General features: G+C 34.8%; 1 protein-coding gene across 3 annotated transcripts in view; it reads right to left on the reverse strand.

The window, feature by feature from the left end:
- ASCC3 (activating signal cointegrator 1 complex subunit 3) overlaps positions 1-15,612 on the reverse strand; it is a 373,037-nt gene that overhangs the window by 82,867 nt on the left and 274,558 nt on the right. For all 3 annotated transcript variants that reach the window (XM_086707498.1, XM_025925165.2, XM_086707497.1), the window contains exons 35-36: positions 6,118-6,229; positions 5,787-5,921 (exon numbers count right to left, since the gene is read on the reverse strand). In XM_086707498.1, coding sequence (XP_086563624.1) covers positions 5,787-5,921; positions 6,118-6,229 — 247 coding nt within the window. The remainder of the gene's footprint in view (positions 1-5,786; positions 5,922-6,117; positions 6,230-15,612) is intronic.

Genomic DNA, 15,612 nt, shown 5'->3' on the forward strand with positions numbered 1-15,612 from the left:
GAGGGCTTCTGTTCATACAGTTCACAATTGTAATTTCAGTTACACGGATTCAAAGCCTTTGCCTTTCTAAACTGAAATGTCCTAATCACATATCTTCCATCATTTGAGTACTCACTTGGGCCCAAACTTGCTCCATGATGTTTTTGTGATGTGGGACCAGGAAAAATATATATAGCAAATATACAGCATAGGAATGATTAACATGAAGGAATATACTCTATCCTGTTCTGTTTTTAGAGACTCTTGGACGATGAGCAACATTTTGCTCATTCTTAGAGCATCACACTGACCTGATGACCTCAGTGAGTAGCAACACCCAAGTATCTTTCATAGTTTATTACCATGGTCCATAGTTTATGTGTTAATATTCTCTCTCTCTCTCTCTCTCTCTCTCTCTCTTCTCTCTCTCTCTCTCTCTCTCTCTCTCTCTCTCTCTCTCACACACACACACACACACACACACACACACACACACACACATATACGTTTGTCAGTAATGTTCTATCTCCTGCCCTTATAAAGAGCCTCACACATTCTAGGTACAAAATAAAAATTTTTTAAAGAATCAATATATGATCTGTGGATAGAAATATGACTGAGAGAATTTAATATGGACCAATGAGAGAGTAAGATGTTACGGATAAAATAAACAAATTATGCATACTTCATTTTATGCTTAAGATATTTGTTAAGACAATTTCATTTAGCTTGGCTCTTTAATATCTGAAAGAGTTCAGTTTTCATCTTTAAACTCAGAAATTTCCTGTTTCCTCCATTCTTTGGTCAAAAGGGTGAAACTGTCAATATAATACCATTCTGAAAAATACAGGTCTGACCCCAACCATTATATGGATAGAAGAAAAGAACAAGAACAACAACAACAAAATAGAATTTAGACGACAGGGTATAAATGAACTTTATGGGTTTGTTTTGTTTTGTTTTAATATGAAATTTATTGTCAAATTGGTTTCCAGTTTTGTTTTGTTCTTTACCAAACCTGACAATCTTCTCCTATGAACACTGCAAGAGGGAAGTCTGTAGTGCCGAAAACACTATACGAGGCAGCAGGTCATGAAATGACCTGATTAAATGCTTTCTCTTTTACTTTTGAAAGAAAATACACTTTCTGGTAAATATTATTAAGGCAACAAAATTTATCTCTACTTAAAAAGAAATTCAAAAAAGTTGATAGTGATATAAACAATGACTAGATAAAGAGTAGGAATTGCAATTCACTTAAGGAAAAACAACTATGGCTAACTGTGAGATTCTAAATACATATCTTCTCTAAAGGAAAAAAGGACTAAAACAGTTATCAGTTATCTGTCATGAATACATAAGATCAGGAGATCATCATTTGAAACTATGTTTGATGTTAAGTGAAGAGAAATAATAGATTTATGTATCTTTAAATGCCTGGTGAAAATGAATCAGTGTCTCAACATTCTTTTTTCCTTCTATGGTTGGTTACCTTTTAGTGTTTTTTTTTTTTTTTTTTGTCTGTGCCAAGAATAACCAATCACATTGCAACATATTTAGAAAACCTCAAGGAAAATCTTAATGAACACAATTTCTACACTACCATTAATACCAAAGGAAACAAAACAAAAATCAATACATTATGTAACCTACGGTATAATGAGAAAACTTCATTCACTGACAAATTGATGAAGTATTAGAGTAAGTTCAAAGTAATACATAAGAGAATAGAAGCTTTTCAGTTATGATCACTGGACTACTAAAATTCTTTTTAACAATAATTAATAAATGAATTTTTAAAAGTTTAAAGATGACTTTAGAAACATCAATGGCTATCTTTGTAAAAGGAGATGCTGGTAGTGAATATCTAATACTGCTTTTTTCAAAAATATAATGTAACATTATTAAGTATTTTAATAACAAAAACAACAATAATGAAAATAGGCCTTTGAAACACTAACAACACTCATATTGCTTTTCTTTGCCCTGTTGTGTTTATCATCCTGTTCTCTATAGCTCCTGTCTGGCTGCTTTTTTCTCCTTGTTTCAAAACCACAAGGAGATTAATATGCATTTGGGGAGGTGAGAGTAAAGATAATGAGGCTATGTGAGTCATTTAGGAATCTTTAGTGTGGCAACAAAAAAAAACCCCAAAAAACCCACTTTTCAGTGAAAGAACGAATTCTAGAAACTACACTGTAATTACTTCAAATACAATCTTGCTTTACTATTTAATGTTTCTTTGTTAGTTACACGTATGCTCTCCAGTGAATGGAGCGGAATACCTAGACAAGAAATTAACAAAACAGTGGTACCTGCAGATCTTGTCAATGTGAGTCCTATAGTTCTAATTCCTCAGTGTCCTTATTCAAAAAGCAGTCTCACTGAGATACTACAAATTTAGATGCTTTCTAGCACAGGCTGAGTTTGCTAGACTAAACACCACAGGATGAAGAGATTACATTACTGTTGCTGTGGCAATTATTAAGGGGTATACCAAACAATATGTATATAAATATACTGTTGAGTTTGTCTTACATATATTTGCAGATGATTTGTTTTGTTTAGTTATCACAAGAGTTGATTTTATTTTAATGAAAATAAACCAGGAGATCAGGGTAACAGATTTTAGGCAGTATAATAGTGGAAAGAAAGAAGCTGCTGAAATGGTGTGGACAGACCTCTTATTCTGATCAATGCCATTTCAGAGAAGACTGGAGAGGATAACAGTTTAATTCTTTTCTTACTAGGTATATTTTGGGGTCTCTTTTAGTGGGGTAGAGGGGGATACACAGTATAACAGGCATATGGTTTTCACAAACCTTTATAAACAATGTGCATCCAGTATTTTTTTTTAATTAATTAATTTATTTTGAGAGAGAGTGAGAGGGAACAACTGAGAGAGGGGCAGAGAGAGAGAATCCCAAGCACGATCCAGGCTGAGTTTGCTGCAGGGCTTGATCTCTGGACCGTGAGATTGTGACCTGAACTGAAATCAAGAGTTGGAGGCTTCAATGACTGAGCCACCCAGGTGCCCCCAGTCTTTTTCTTCATGGATTAGAACAAATATTGTTATAATGTCTATACTACCAAAAGCAATCTACATATTTAATGCAGTCCCTATCAGAATGCCACCAGCATCTTTCACAGAGCTAGAACAAACAATCCTAAAGTATGTATGGAACCACAAGACCCTGAATGGCCAAAGCAATCTTGGAAAGGCAAAGCAAAGCTAGAAGCATCACAATTCTGGACCTTGAGCTATATTACAAAGTTGTGGTCACCAAGACAGCATGATGATAACACAAAAAACAGACACATAGATCGATGAAACAGAATAGAAAACCCAGAAATGGACCCACAACTCTATGGTCAACTAATCTTCAACAAATTAGGAAACAATATCCAATGGGAAAAAGTCTCTTCAAAAAATGGTGTTGGGAAAACTGGACAGCAACATGCAGAAGAACGAAACTGGACCACTTTCTTACACCATACACAAAAACAAATTCAGAATGACTGAAAGACCTAAAGGTGTGACAGAAAACAAGCAAAATTCTAGAGGAGAATATAGGCAGCAACCTCTTTGACCTCAGCTGCGGCAACTTTTTACTAGACATGTCTCCAGAGACCAGGGAAACAAAAGCAAAATGAACTATTGGGATTTCATCAAGATAAAAAGCTCTGCAAATCAAAAGAAACAATCAACAGAACTAAAAGGCAGCCTATGGAATGGGAGAAGATATTTGCAAATGATATATCTGATAAAGGGTTACTATGCAAAATGTGCATCCAGAGTTAACATGCACTCCCCACCTCAGTATCTTTCACATCAGTGTGTGTGTGTGTGTGTGTGTGTGTGTGTGTGACATGAGAAGCAGCATAGGACAGTGGTTAAGAACCCACACTTGGTTGCTAGACTGCAAACTATTCACTTGCTGTGCAACCAATGGGATATTATCAATCTCAAATTAGTGATTGTTGTCAGGATTAAATGTGTTTATCAATGTAAAGTTCCTACAGTGGTGCTTGGCACATGAAAAGTGCTCAAAGGTGTTAGCTGTTATTACATGTGTTCCCAAAGTAGACTTGTACTTTTAAAATATTAGATTAGGTAAATACACCAAGTAGGTAAATATGAAAGGAAAATTATATTCTTAAATCTAACAGATACTAGTTTAAGATGCTTGCCCAAATTAATTAACCATTATTTTACTGTCTTCCACCCAGATAAATCCTATTTTTATGAGTCTCCAATTGGGAAATAATAAAAACCTCATTCTTAGGAATCTAAAAACAATTCTTATTTTTTTTTATTTTTCCTTCAGAAATGAATTTTTGATTTTATAAACTTTTTAAAGTTTGTTTATTTATTTATTTATTTAGAGAAGAGGGAAGGAGGGAGCAGAGGAGGGGCAGAGAGAAGGAGGGAGAGAGAATCTTACACAGGTTCCATGCTGTCAGTGCAGAGCCCAAAGAAGGGTGTGAACTCATGAACTGTGAGATCGTGACTTGCTCCAAGATCAAGAGTCAGATGCTCAACTGACTGAGCCACCTAGGTGTTCCTAAACTTTTTTTTTTTTTTTGATAGCTGCCTTGTATACTTTAATTCTCTACTCTTTTCTATAGAGCAAACAACAGAAAACTGATGAATACAGGATCCATCCATTTAGTAACAAATTATTTCCTGACTCACTCAATGTATGTGGCCTTATGCTGCACAAACACACACTAGTTTCTCAAAGGAAAAACACTGAAAAATTGGAAACTGTGAATGGGATATTGAAGCCTATTGAGAATGACAAGCAATAGGAAGAAAAAAGCTAATAAGTGAACTATCTCAGAATCAGTGAATGTATAAGAGAAGGACCTTAGAGACATTATACAGTCGAATGGTTCTTAACTCTTTAAAACAACACCAATGTACTGGAGGGGTAAGATGACATAAGGTATTCTTTGTAGCATATATCTTTTTTTTTTAATATTTATTTCTGGGGGGGGGGGAGGGAGGGAGGGGCAAAGAGAGAGGGAGACACAGAATCAGAAGCAGACTCCAGGCTCTGAGCTGACAGCACAGAGCCTGACATGGGGCTCAAACCCATGAACTGCGAGATCATGACCTGAACTGAAGAAGGATGCTTAACTGACTGAGCCACCCAGGCGCCCCAATTTTGTAACATATATCTTGACTAATGTGCTAACAAAGTTTTGTGGGAAATTATTATATTTAAATTCAACAAAAACAAAAAATGCATATATAGTATGCCTTTGTTTTTGTTTTTTTGTTTTTTTACCATGTGATAAATCTAGTTGTATTTTTTTTTGCAAGGAGAAAGGGGAAGGAGTTGAACAGCTTTTCTGACATTAATTCTAAGAGAACTTAATCATGTGTTTTTATGTAAAGAAACCTCAGAAATATCATGAATTCAAGAAGAATGACTCAATAAGCAATAAGAAAAGCTTTCAATTATAATTCAAAGAAGTTATTATATTGAAGGACAGGGTGATCACCTGACTGCTAGCCTAGCATATACCTATTATCCTGACTTACATATTAACAGTGACTCATTCCATTTTCAGAAGTATCCAAGTTTGGAAAATAAATTACATGGGAAACTTGGTCAAATATGTTACTCTGTAGCGATCTTGTCTGGTAGAAGAAAAGACTTCATAAATGATTTCTACCAAATTTCTAGAGGCCCTGGATGGCAACCATTTAAGACCCAAATTAAAAGAGAATGTATGAAATAATATACGATACAATCTCTTTGTATTAAAAAGCAATGTAATAATGTCATGAAACTTACACTCAGAATTGAAAGCAGTTCTTCAGTACCACATTCAGGTTTCAAACGCTCTTTGAACATTTTAACTGTTTGGTGCTTCAAGTAGTAGTAAGAGGCAATGCGGCCATATGTCAGAGGTTCAATGCTCCGATTATCCTATTTCAAAAAGAAAGATAAAATGACAAATAAAAAGTACAATAGAAACACATACATTCATAAAACTAATAGTTCTTACTGCAGGTTGCCATTGCAACAATTTTGTTAAAAAGTTTAGTTACCATGAGAAGCAAAAGCCCTACTGTTAAAAAGCTGGGCAATCTTTTCATTTAGAATGTATATGACTCAGTCATACCTCTCCAATTTCAATACAGTAGGAAAGTTCCAATTCAACCAGAGACTTCTCAACCAGACTGGACAGAAATTTATTCACAGAATCATGGCTCACATCACTCAAATTGTAGTAGCTAGAAAACAAGCAAGGTCATTATCACTTCAATTTTCCCTCATTCTCTTCTTTTCAGAATTTCAAAGAACAATTACATGCACAGCAAATCAAGGAAGTAAAAGAACTGCAACAGCCAGTTTCATCTTACAGGGCAAAATTCCCACACTAAGATTGGTTGACTCCGATGAACAATGGTAATAACTATGGAAGATAAGCAGATAAAATTCAGCATCACATTAAACAGACACTAACTTTCTAGAAACAGAAGCAAATCATATATAAATATATAACCCCCTTTTATATATAAAAACCCATCCTCAGTAACTTTATAAAACTCAAAGCACTATTGATTTGAGTAGCAGATGAATTCTTTTAGGAAATTTAGTCATTGATTGTTCTTCAAATGCCTAATGACTACATGTCACCCTAAATATGGGGAAAGACATCATCAAGCTAACAAGAAAGCATTTGAACTAAGCTTCTATAGACAAAAGCCACACAGGTTCAGCTCTGTATATTTTCTAAGTAAAAAGCCTAAGGACATGCAATTCATCTGAATGCTCTTCCTTCTAATTCCAAAGGTTCTTGGCAAATCCCTAAGATTACTAGGAATCTGTGCCTGGGAACAGATCCAAAGGGTGACAGAATGCCCCTACATCATAGCAGATCTCTAATTCTTGGTGTTTGAATCCTGCACCCCAGTCAGCATAGAGAATTATATCTCCTCTCTCCATCCAAATCAAGTAACAGGCGTGTAAAGCGGCCTCAGAACAGACTTTCATCTGTACAGACTGAAGCCCAGAACAAGGGTTGTTGTACACCTGCACAGGACTAGAAAGGGGATAGTCATAGTCTGGAAAGAAAGTGTTAACAATCTCAAATGGGAGAGGCCTGACGGAAACCACAAGTGATCAATATGGTGATTTTTTTTTTTTTTCTTTCTTCAAAGGGAAAGATTTGAGGTCAGTATACAGCAAAAATTCATTTAAAAATACACAAAGCAGGACTTAAATGATGGCAGGATATACTTTCAGCAGAAAGAGAAGATTAAACAAAAAGCTAGGTACACCAATATGAGAGTCTCCACTAAGTAAGGATTAATAATAGACTCTTTATTTAGGAAACTCTGTAAATCATAATTAATTGCTGAAGATTTTAATTTTCACAAATGAGAAATAGTTACTTTCAATCTTAGTCTGCAGAGAAATTACTGCCTTTCCTGGAAAAGTTGATGTCATAGACCAAAATAAAGCAATATTTATCAATGAACAGGTAAGTATTGAAACTATTGTTAATTTAAACAAAATGTACAAAGTTTTTTTTTAATGTTCAGTTACTCATTTTGAGAGAGACAGCAAGATCATGCTGTCTACATGAGTTTTTATGCAATTAAAATTACAGAAGGAAGGCTTTATGAAAACAGTATTACCATGAAAAACAAAAGTTAAAATACCATTTTTGTCTAAAAATTTCCTAGGCCATTTGAAAACGTAAAGTCTCATATTCCCCTACAAATATTAACTAATGACAACTTTACCATTTTTATGCTTTAACAAATTTAGTATGTTTACAAATAATATTTAAAATCATCTTTGAAAAAGACTTTCCTTCAAAAATTATAAATTCTTTTTAACAGTATTTATTTTGGTCACTGTTTTATTTAGTTACAGGGTATATTTTGATGGGCTAATATCCTTTCTAATGTTTTTCTAAGTCTACTGGGAAATTTTTAAGACTGATTTGAAGCTTCTATCCAGATAAAGAACAGTCAGGGTAAACATTTCTTAAACATTTAAAATAAGTTGCAAAAAAGAAAAAAAAAACCTAAAATCATGTCTCTAAGACTACAACAAATTATTTGATGATATTATTAACAATCTTATTTGATAAAAATTAACACAATTTTTAGAATAACTTCAAAAACTTCCATTGATATTTTCTCTTAATATGGTTGTTCTTTTCTAATGTGCTCACCAACATCTCATATTGACTTGCCTAAGAAATGCAAAACTTCAACTTAAGTAATTGAATTGACATTTAATTTACTCAATATCAACACTTTTATCCTTATGATTTCTGAGGATAATCTGGAATTTAAAAAAAAATCCTAAATTTTTTTTTCAGGTATTCTGGCATATGTAAATGATAACTTTTTAAAATTTATTTTTAGAAAGTGATAACTATTTAAAAAATAGAAAGTGCTGGTTAAAATACTACACTCAAGAGTAGGAAATTCTCAATCATTAAAAAGTTGTCTTCTGGGGGCGCCTGGGTGGCGCAGTCGGTTAAGCGTCTGACTTCAGCCAGGTCACGATCTCACGGTCTGTGAGTTCGAGCCCCGCGTCGGGCTCTGGGCTGATGGCTCGGAGCCTGGAGCCTGTTTCCGATTCTGTGTCTCCCTCTCTCTCTGCCCCTCCCCTGTTCATGCTCTGTCTCTCTCTGTCCCAAAAATAAATAAACGTTGAAAAAAAAAAAAAAAGTTGTCTTCTGGGGTGCCCGGGTGGCTCAGTCGGTTAAAAGTCCAACTTTGGCCCAGGTCACCATCTCACGGTTCGTGGGTTTGAGCCCCGCAGTGGGCTCTGTGCTGACAGCTCAGAGCCTGGAGCCTGCTTCGGACTATGTGTCTCCCTCTCTTTCTGCCCTTCCCCTGCTTGTGTTCTCTTTCTCAAAAATAAATAAACATTTAAAAAAAAATTAAAAGTTGTCTTCTAAACACCCAACACAAATACTAAAATGCATATTTTTGTTGTGATATAACTTTACTAATTAAACTATTATTCTTTGCTAACAATTGATCTCAGGTTACTTAAACCACTTAAAAATCCTTATAAAAGTAAGATTTGCTACATCTCAATTAGATATGTAATTTAACAAGACACTGTAAAATGAACAAAATGTAAATGAAATTATTGTTTAGGTCACATAAAATTTTAGGAGATAATATATTCTGACACTTTCCTGGGAATAAAGAATGGAGTTTATATTTACATGATCTTCATTAGCATTATAGGGCCTTTGCTTCTATAGCATGAACTTTTTAGTCACTGGGTAATTTCTAGCCTAAATAATTATAAGTATTTAGTTTAAAACATTATATATCATTAATTTCAATAATCTCTTTACTAACTTGAAAAGCAAGCAACAGCTAAGTTAAAGGTCTGTTTTCATGTTGCACTCTCCACAGTACAAAATTTATAATTTACTGGTTACTAAAACAGAAATATTACACAACTGTTTAATTATAGATAAAGGATACAATGTAGTTTCATGCTCTCTGCATTGGATCATGAAGTCATTATCTTCTCTCTGCCATAAACAGACAGCCTACCTTTTTGTCAGCATGCTATTTCATTTATTTCACAGAGAAACCCAGTTTCACAATAATTGACTTGTCAGAAGCTCTAATTTATGAGGCTGAGCTCTGTAAGATTTCTCTATATTGGACTCAACCTGCACACAAGCAGGGTTGAATATTTACAATGCTGTTAACAGGTGCTGAGTTGTTTAATGATTCTAATAGCCAGAAGCGTACTGAGAAAGCCAGCGGGATCACAATTACAGGCTGTTTGAACACAACAATTACTAGTCCCCTGGGAGGTGTGAAAGTCAAAGGCAGTTGGATACTGACAGCATCTAGCACATGGGCTAGACAAGCTAACTTCTATTAGCAGTCCATTGGGAAAAAGTCATAACAAACCTCTCCCTCTCATAAAAATTTACAAAGTTCATTAAATTTAAACAATCCCAAAGTAAAACAACTTAAAAAAAATTAGCTTTAAGAGCTCTTGTCAAAGGACAAACAGGAATACCACACATGAAACCTCAAGTTCTGTTTTTCCAACCTCAGGAAGGATAAAATTTTGCTAGTTGAGAATGAAAGAGATTTTATTGTAATCTAAAACATAGATAAAGTTACACCAAACAGTCTGGATTTAATGTGAATAGTGGCAGCCATTTCCTGTTTAGTTATTGTAAACCTGGCCAGAGATCTTGCTGGGAAATTTTTCATCAGTATTGAAATGCTGCTGCTATAACTGTCAGTACTGGGAAGTCATTTGTTACGGCACCATGTTTTTTTATGTTCAGATTATGCAGCAGTAATAATGACACAAATAATGAAAGTGGTTGCAGGGACAGCTGAAACTACCACAACATTTTTTGCCCCAGAAATATTTAAAAGCTTCCTCAGGGGAAAACAGAGAGTGAAATTGAACATACAAATTGAATCCAGAACTCAATTTGGAATATATTATATTTCATGATGCACCAGTACATGTGTTTATGTACATTTGAAGTAACTAATGTAATTGTGTCTACATATATATTTATACATGTAAATGTATCTTCATATGCATGTGCATGTGTTTGCATACATATGCATATCACACACACACACACACACACACACACACACACACACACACACACACACACTATAAACATACAGAGAACAATCCAGGAACAGTGGCAGAATCTTTGTCAACATAAGTTCCACTTTTGGTGGTGGTGTGGTGGGGGTTCTTTATAGTTGTATGATTAAATGAAGCGGGTTGGGGAATTGGGTCGTATTTATTATCTATGTATGACTGTATTTTGAAAGCACTCTTTGTCTTGTCTATTTTAAATAAACCTTATTATCTTTTTTAACATACACATGTATATGTGTGTGTGTGTGTGTGTGTATATATATATATATATATATATATATATATATATATGCAGTCCTCTCCCACTAAACCAAAAGTAAAATCTCAATTTATGACAGTTAATATATTAAGATATATTAAAACTACATATAATATAAGCGCTTCATTTGAGACAATGATTTTAGCCTTCTTAAAACTTTTAACAGATTGGGGCACTTGGGTGGCTCAGTTGGTTGAGTGTCTGACTCCTGGTTTCAGCTCAGGTCATGATCTCAGTTTCGTGAGTATGAGCCCCATGTCAGGCTCTGCGCTGGCAGGAGGGAGCCTGCTTGGGATTCTCTCTCATTCTCTCTCTCTCATTCTCTCTCTCTCTCTCTCTCTCTCTCCGTGCCTTTCCCCTACTTGCACTGTCTCTGTCTCTCTCAAAATAATAAACTTAAAAAAAAAAACAACCTTTAACATCTAAAAATAAGTACGAAAAATTTACCAATTTCCAGAACTCTTGTGCCTTTCTTTGCTTCCAGATCACAGAAAAGGGGAGTTTAACACAGACAATAATAAAAAGATACAATCAAGGACCAATCACAAAGAAAATTGTAGAACCTCACTATAGCAGACTAAATAAAATACATGTCATTAAAATTGATTTAGGCACATGTTTCCATTTTTATCCAGATGTAAAGGTATAGATATTAAAATGGACAATTTTTTTTTTTTTGGTATCAAATGAACAAAAGAGTTATACATCCAAAATTTGTGTAGTATGGTTTCTATAAAGAACACATTTTCCAGCGTAACACCGGAAAGAGAAGTGGAGAAGGGGTATGGATATTTGGGTTCTGGACCTGGTAACGAGCCTGGTAATGGAGATTGTAGCCCCTGGAGCCAGAGTGCCTGAATTCCAGCACTGCCTCTGCCACTCAGGAGCTGTGTACTTAGGGACAAGTTGCTCAATCTACCTGTGCTTCAGCTTCTTCATCTATAAAATGGGGATCATGACTAAATGAGTTAGGCTCTCAAAACAACGTCTCAAATACAGTAGATAATAAATAATAATAGTGTATACTTGTGTTTGTCACTATTAATTTTGATTTTTACTTTTATAAATTCCTTTCTCATATTTGTGTTTTATTAATGTTCATCTAGTTCCTAGAGACTGTAGAGGCTGCTTTTAGATAACCAATTTGAACAATGGGAACCCGAGTAGGCCAAACCCACATTGGCCTCAGCCTCCTGGCTGAATATAAACAGGCCCATTAGGCAACTCACCTCAGATTATCTTAAGCTATAGCTGACCAATGGGTTACTTACAGCAGGACACAGATACCAAAAAAGGAAAATTCCATACATTTTCATACCTCCTCACCTTCTCCCTTTAACTACAGCCCCCTACCATTGCCTCATGGCAGTCTCTCCCTTGCTGTCCTGCCCACTCTTTCCTTAATGGTGTGCTCAATAAACTTCTATCTCCGTTGTTCTGACTTGGGTGAATTATTTCACCACCCGGGCTTCCGGCTCCTACCCAATCAAGTTGACCCACATTTGGTGGCCCCCATATGATTGGGAGGCACCACATTTGAAAGCCCACGTGGGGAGCTTTTATGCCCTCCCCCCCCACAGAGATGAATGCTTAGTTTGTTTTCAAGCATTCATGCTATATTGTAGATACTCTAAAGATATGAATATTCCTTGGTATTGTGCTTTGACTAAAATTCATTGACTTTGTTATATAATACTTTTATTTTTATATATCTCTAGTCTATAACTTTAAGCAAACTTTTCACCTTTCACTAGAATAAGAGTAATTAAATCCCAAGCAGGTAGACTGTTTTTGCCATCCTTTTTCTTGTTTATTTCTAATATTATTATATTATGCACTGGGAATGTAGCCTTATGATCTGTTTTGAAATATACTGAGTTGTTCTTTGTGGTCTAGTACACAGTATATTTTTATAAATAAATTTTGATGAGTGTGAGTAGGCATATTCCTTTTGGGGGAAGAAATATAAATATAAATATAAATATAAATATAAATATAAATATAAATATAAATATAAATATAAATATAAATATAAATATAAATATAAATATATTTATATTAGGGTGATTTTCAAGAGAGATGTGTTAGTCTCTCAACATGATTATAATTTAGTTAACATCTTGAACTTCTACCAGTTTTTGCTTTCTCTATTTTGATGCTATGTTTTTAGCTACCTAAAATTTTGTAAACTATTATAACTATTTAGTGATTGTGCTTGTTATCAATATGAACCATTCTTCTTTGTCCTTCTTTGCCTTGAATTTCATTTTGTCTGATTTTAATTCTACAACTGTTGCTTTCTCTTTGTTATTGTCCTTCATATCTTCTTTCCATCCTCAACTTTCAACTTTCTATATCATTTTGATTTCATGTTTCCTATAAATCATGTTTAGTTGGATTTAAAATAATTGAATCTGAGAATTTCTTTCAACAGGTAAGTTTAAATTATTTTTAACACTTATGATTATAATTGATTAGACTTATGATATGAATAGATCCTGTCAGTCCTCTCTACTCAAAACCCCACAATGGTTCTTACATCATCAGTAATGAAATTCAAAGTCCTTACCACGGTCTCTAAGGTCTCACATGACTGGTATTGCTACCAACCCCCTACATCCCTTAGTTATATGAATTCTTTGTATATATTTTGGACATTAAACCCTTTTCAGATATATGATTTGCAAACATTTTCTCCTCTTTGGTAGGTTGCCTTTTCATTTTGCTGATGATTTCCTTTGCTATGTAGAAGCATTTTAGTTTGATGTAGTCTTACATGTTTATTTTATTGCCTTTGCTTTCGGTGTTCAATCCAAAAAATCATCACCAAGACCATTGTCAAGGCTATGTCATCTAGTGGTTTTATAGTTTCAGGTCTTCCCTTTGAGTCTTTCAACAATTTTGAGTTGATTTTTGTGCATGGTGAAATATATGGGTTCAGTTTCATTTTGCATGTGAATATCCAGCATTCCCAGTATCATTTATTAAAGAGATTATTCTTTCTCCATCACATACTCTTAGCTCCTTTGTAGTAAATTAATTGACCATATTATTGGCTTCTGTGTTCTGTATCACTGATCTGTGTAGTAAATTAATTGACCATATTATTGGGCTCTGTGTTCTGTATCACTGATCTGTGTGTCTGTTTTTATACCAATGTCATACTGTTTTGATTACTACAACTTTGTAATATAGTTTGAAATCAAAAATTGTGATGCCTTCAGCTTTGTTCTTTCTCAAGTTTGCTTTTGGTATTGGAGGTCTTTTGTGGTTCCATGTAAATTTTAGGATTGCTTGTTATATTTTAGTGAAAAATATCATCATAAGCCTTCAAAAAAATTTATTGCTGTATCAGTTTTGGACTGATTAATTCACACAGCAACAGCTTGGGCACAGGTTTCTACTTCAGCATAATAATGATAGCTTTAGTCTTAACCTAGCCAGGTATCTCAAAATATGTTTAGGTGACTACTAAAAGAACTAGCCACTTTGATATGGATAGTCAAGAGTGTATAAACCACCACCTCCTGAAAATTAATTTAAGTGCATTTATCAATACATGCATCAACTTTTAAGATTGTTAGATCTTTTAAGACTGTTAGATAGCTATAAGGTCTAGAGAGCGTACTGCAGACAGGGAGAAGAGTGACAACAAAAGTATGAAAGTGAGAGGAACTTCTTACCTAGAGGTGGTATGGATTAATGTCTCCTTTCATGGTGTTGGTGGTGTAGGAGGGGATACCCAGCTCTTCTTGGGGGCATCAAAGGGGCAGGAAAAACAGCTGCCACAACAACCAAGTGCCCTAAGCCAATATGTCAAGATGATACATCTTTTGACTCCCAGTCCCAGAATTTCCCTCTAGCAAAGATGGCTGTCAGGTAAAGTAGGTCAGGCACTGTGAACTATGGAATACTCACTATTTACATGGACTATAATCATATGAGCAGGAGATATCCTAACTGTCAATACCTAAGAAGTCCCTGGGCTCAGAGGCTCAATATAATTTCTTTAAGTTATAACCAAAGTATATTCCCTCAAGATTTCGTCTTTGTCCACTGTGCTAACCTCTCCCAAGCTTCTTGTTCTGTCCCTAATTAATACTGTTTATTATGGTTGCATGTGGATTTTTCTTACCACATTAATATTAAATAGAAGGTAGTTTGTAATGAGAGCAACAAGGAATGATGCCTATTCCAGTTTCCTCTAGGTAGGTCCTCTATTCTCACTGCTATCTCACTCATCCCTCTAAAAAGTAGAGTGGAGTCACAAAACTTATGTTAAGTTCTAGCTTTCTGACAAAGTAATTCTGGGATCCAGAGCAAGTCACTTCAAGTTTCCAAAGTCCCCTTCTTTAATATCAAGCAAGAAAGTAGGACCAGAGTGCATATAAAGTGCATCCCAGTATACCCTTCTACAGTTCTAATCCTGTGATCTAATAGCTACCGTAAAGCTGCAGTGCTTTACGAGGTAGCGATTACCTCGTTAATCTTGCAATCATGTCCCAAATGATATTTTGTATCTCATCCAGAGTCCCTAACAGTTGAGGAAACAGAAAAATGCCACCATATTCTCAAACTCCTATCTGTGTGAGTGGAAATGGCTGAAACAAAAAACAAATTTCTCAAGGTACCAACAGGTAAGATTTAGTAATAATATTTCATCATGATCTCTCTGTTCAAGACCCTACAATGCTTTGATATTTCCTCTTATTTGTA

The sequence above is a fragment of the Puma concolor genome, chromosome B2, assembly GCF_028749965.1.
Source record: "Puma concolor isolate L17-30 chromosome B2, mPumCon1.1.hap2, whole genome shotgun sequence".
Lineage (NCBI taxonomy): Eukaryota > Metazoa > Chordata > Mammalia > Carnivora > Felidae > Puma > Puma concolor.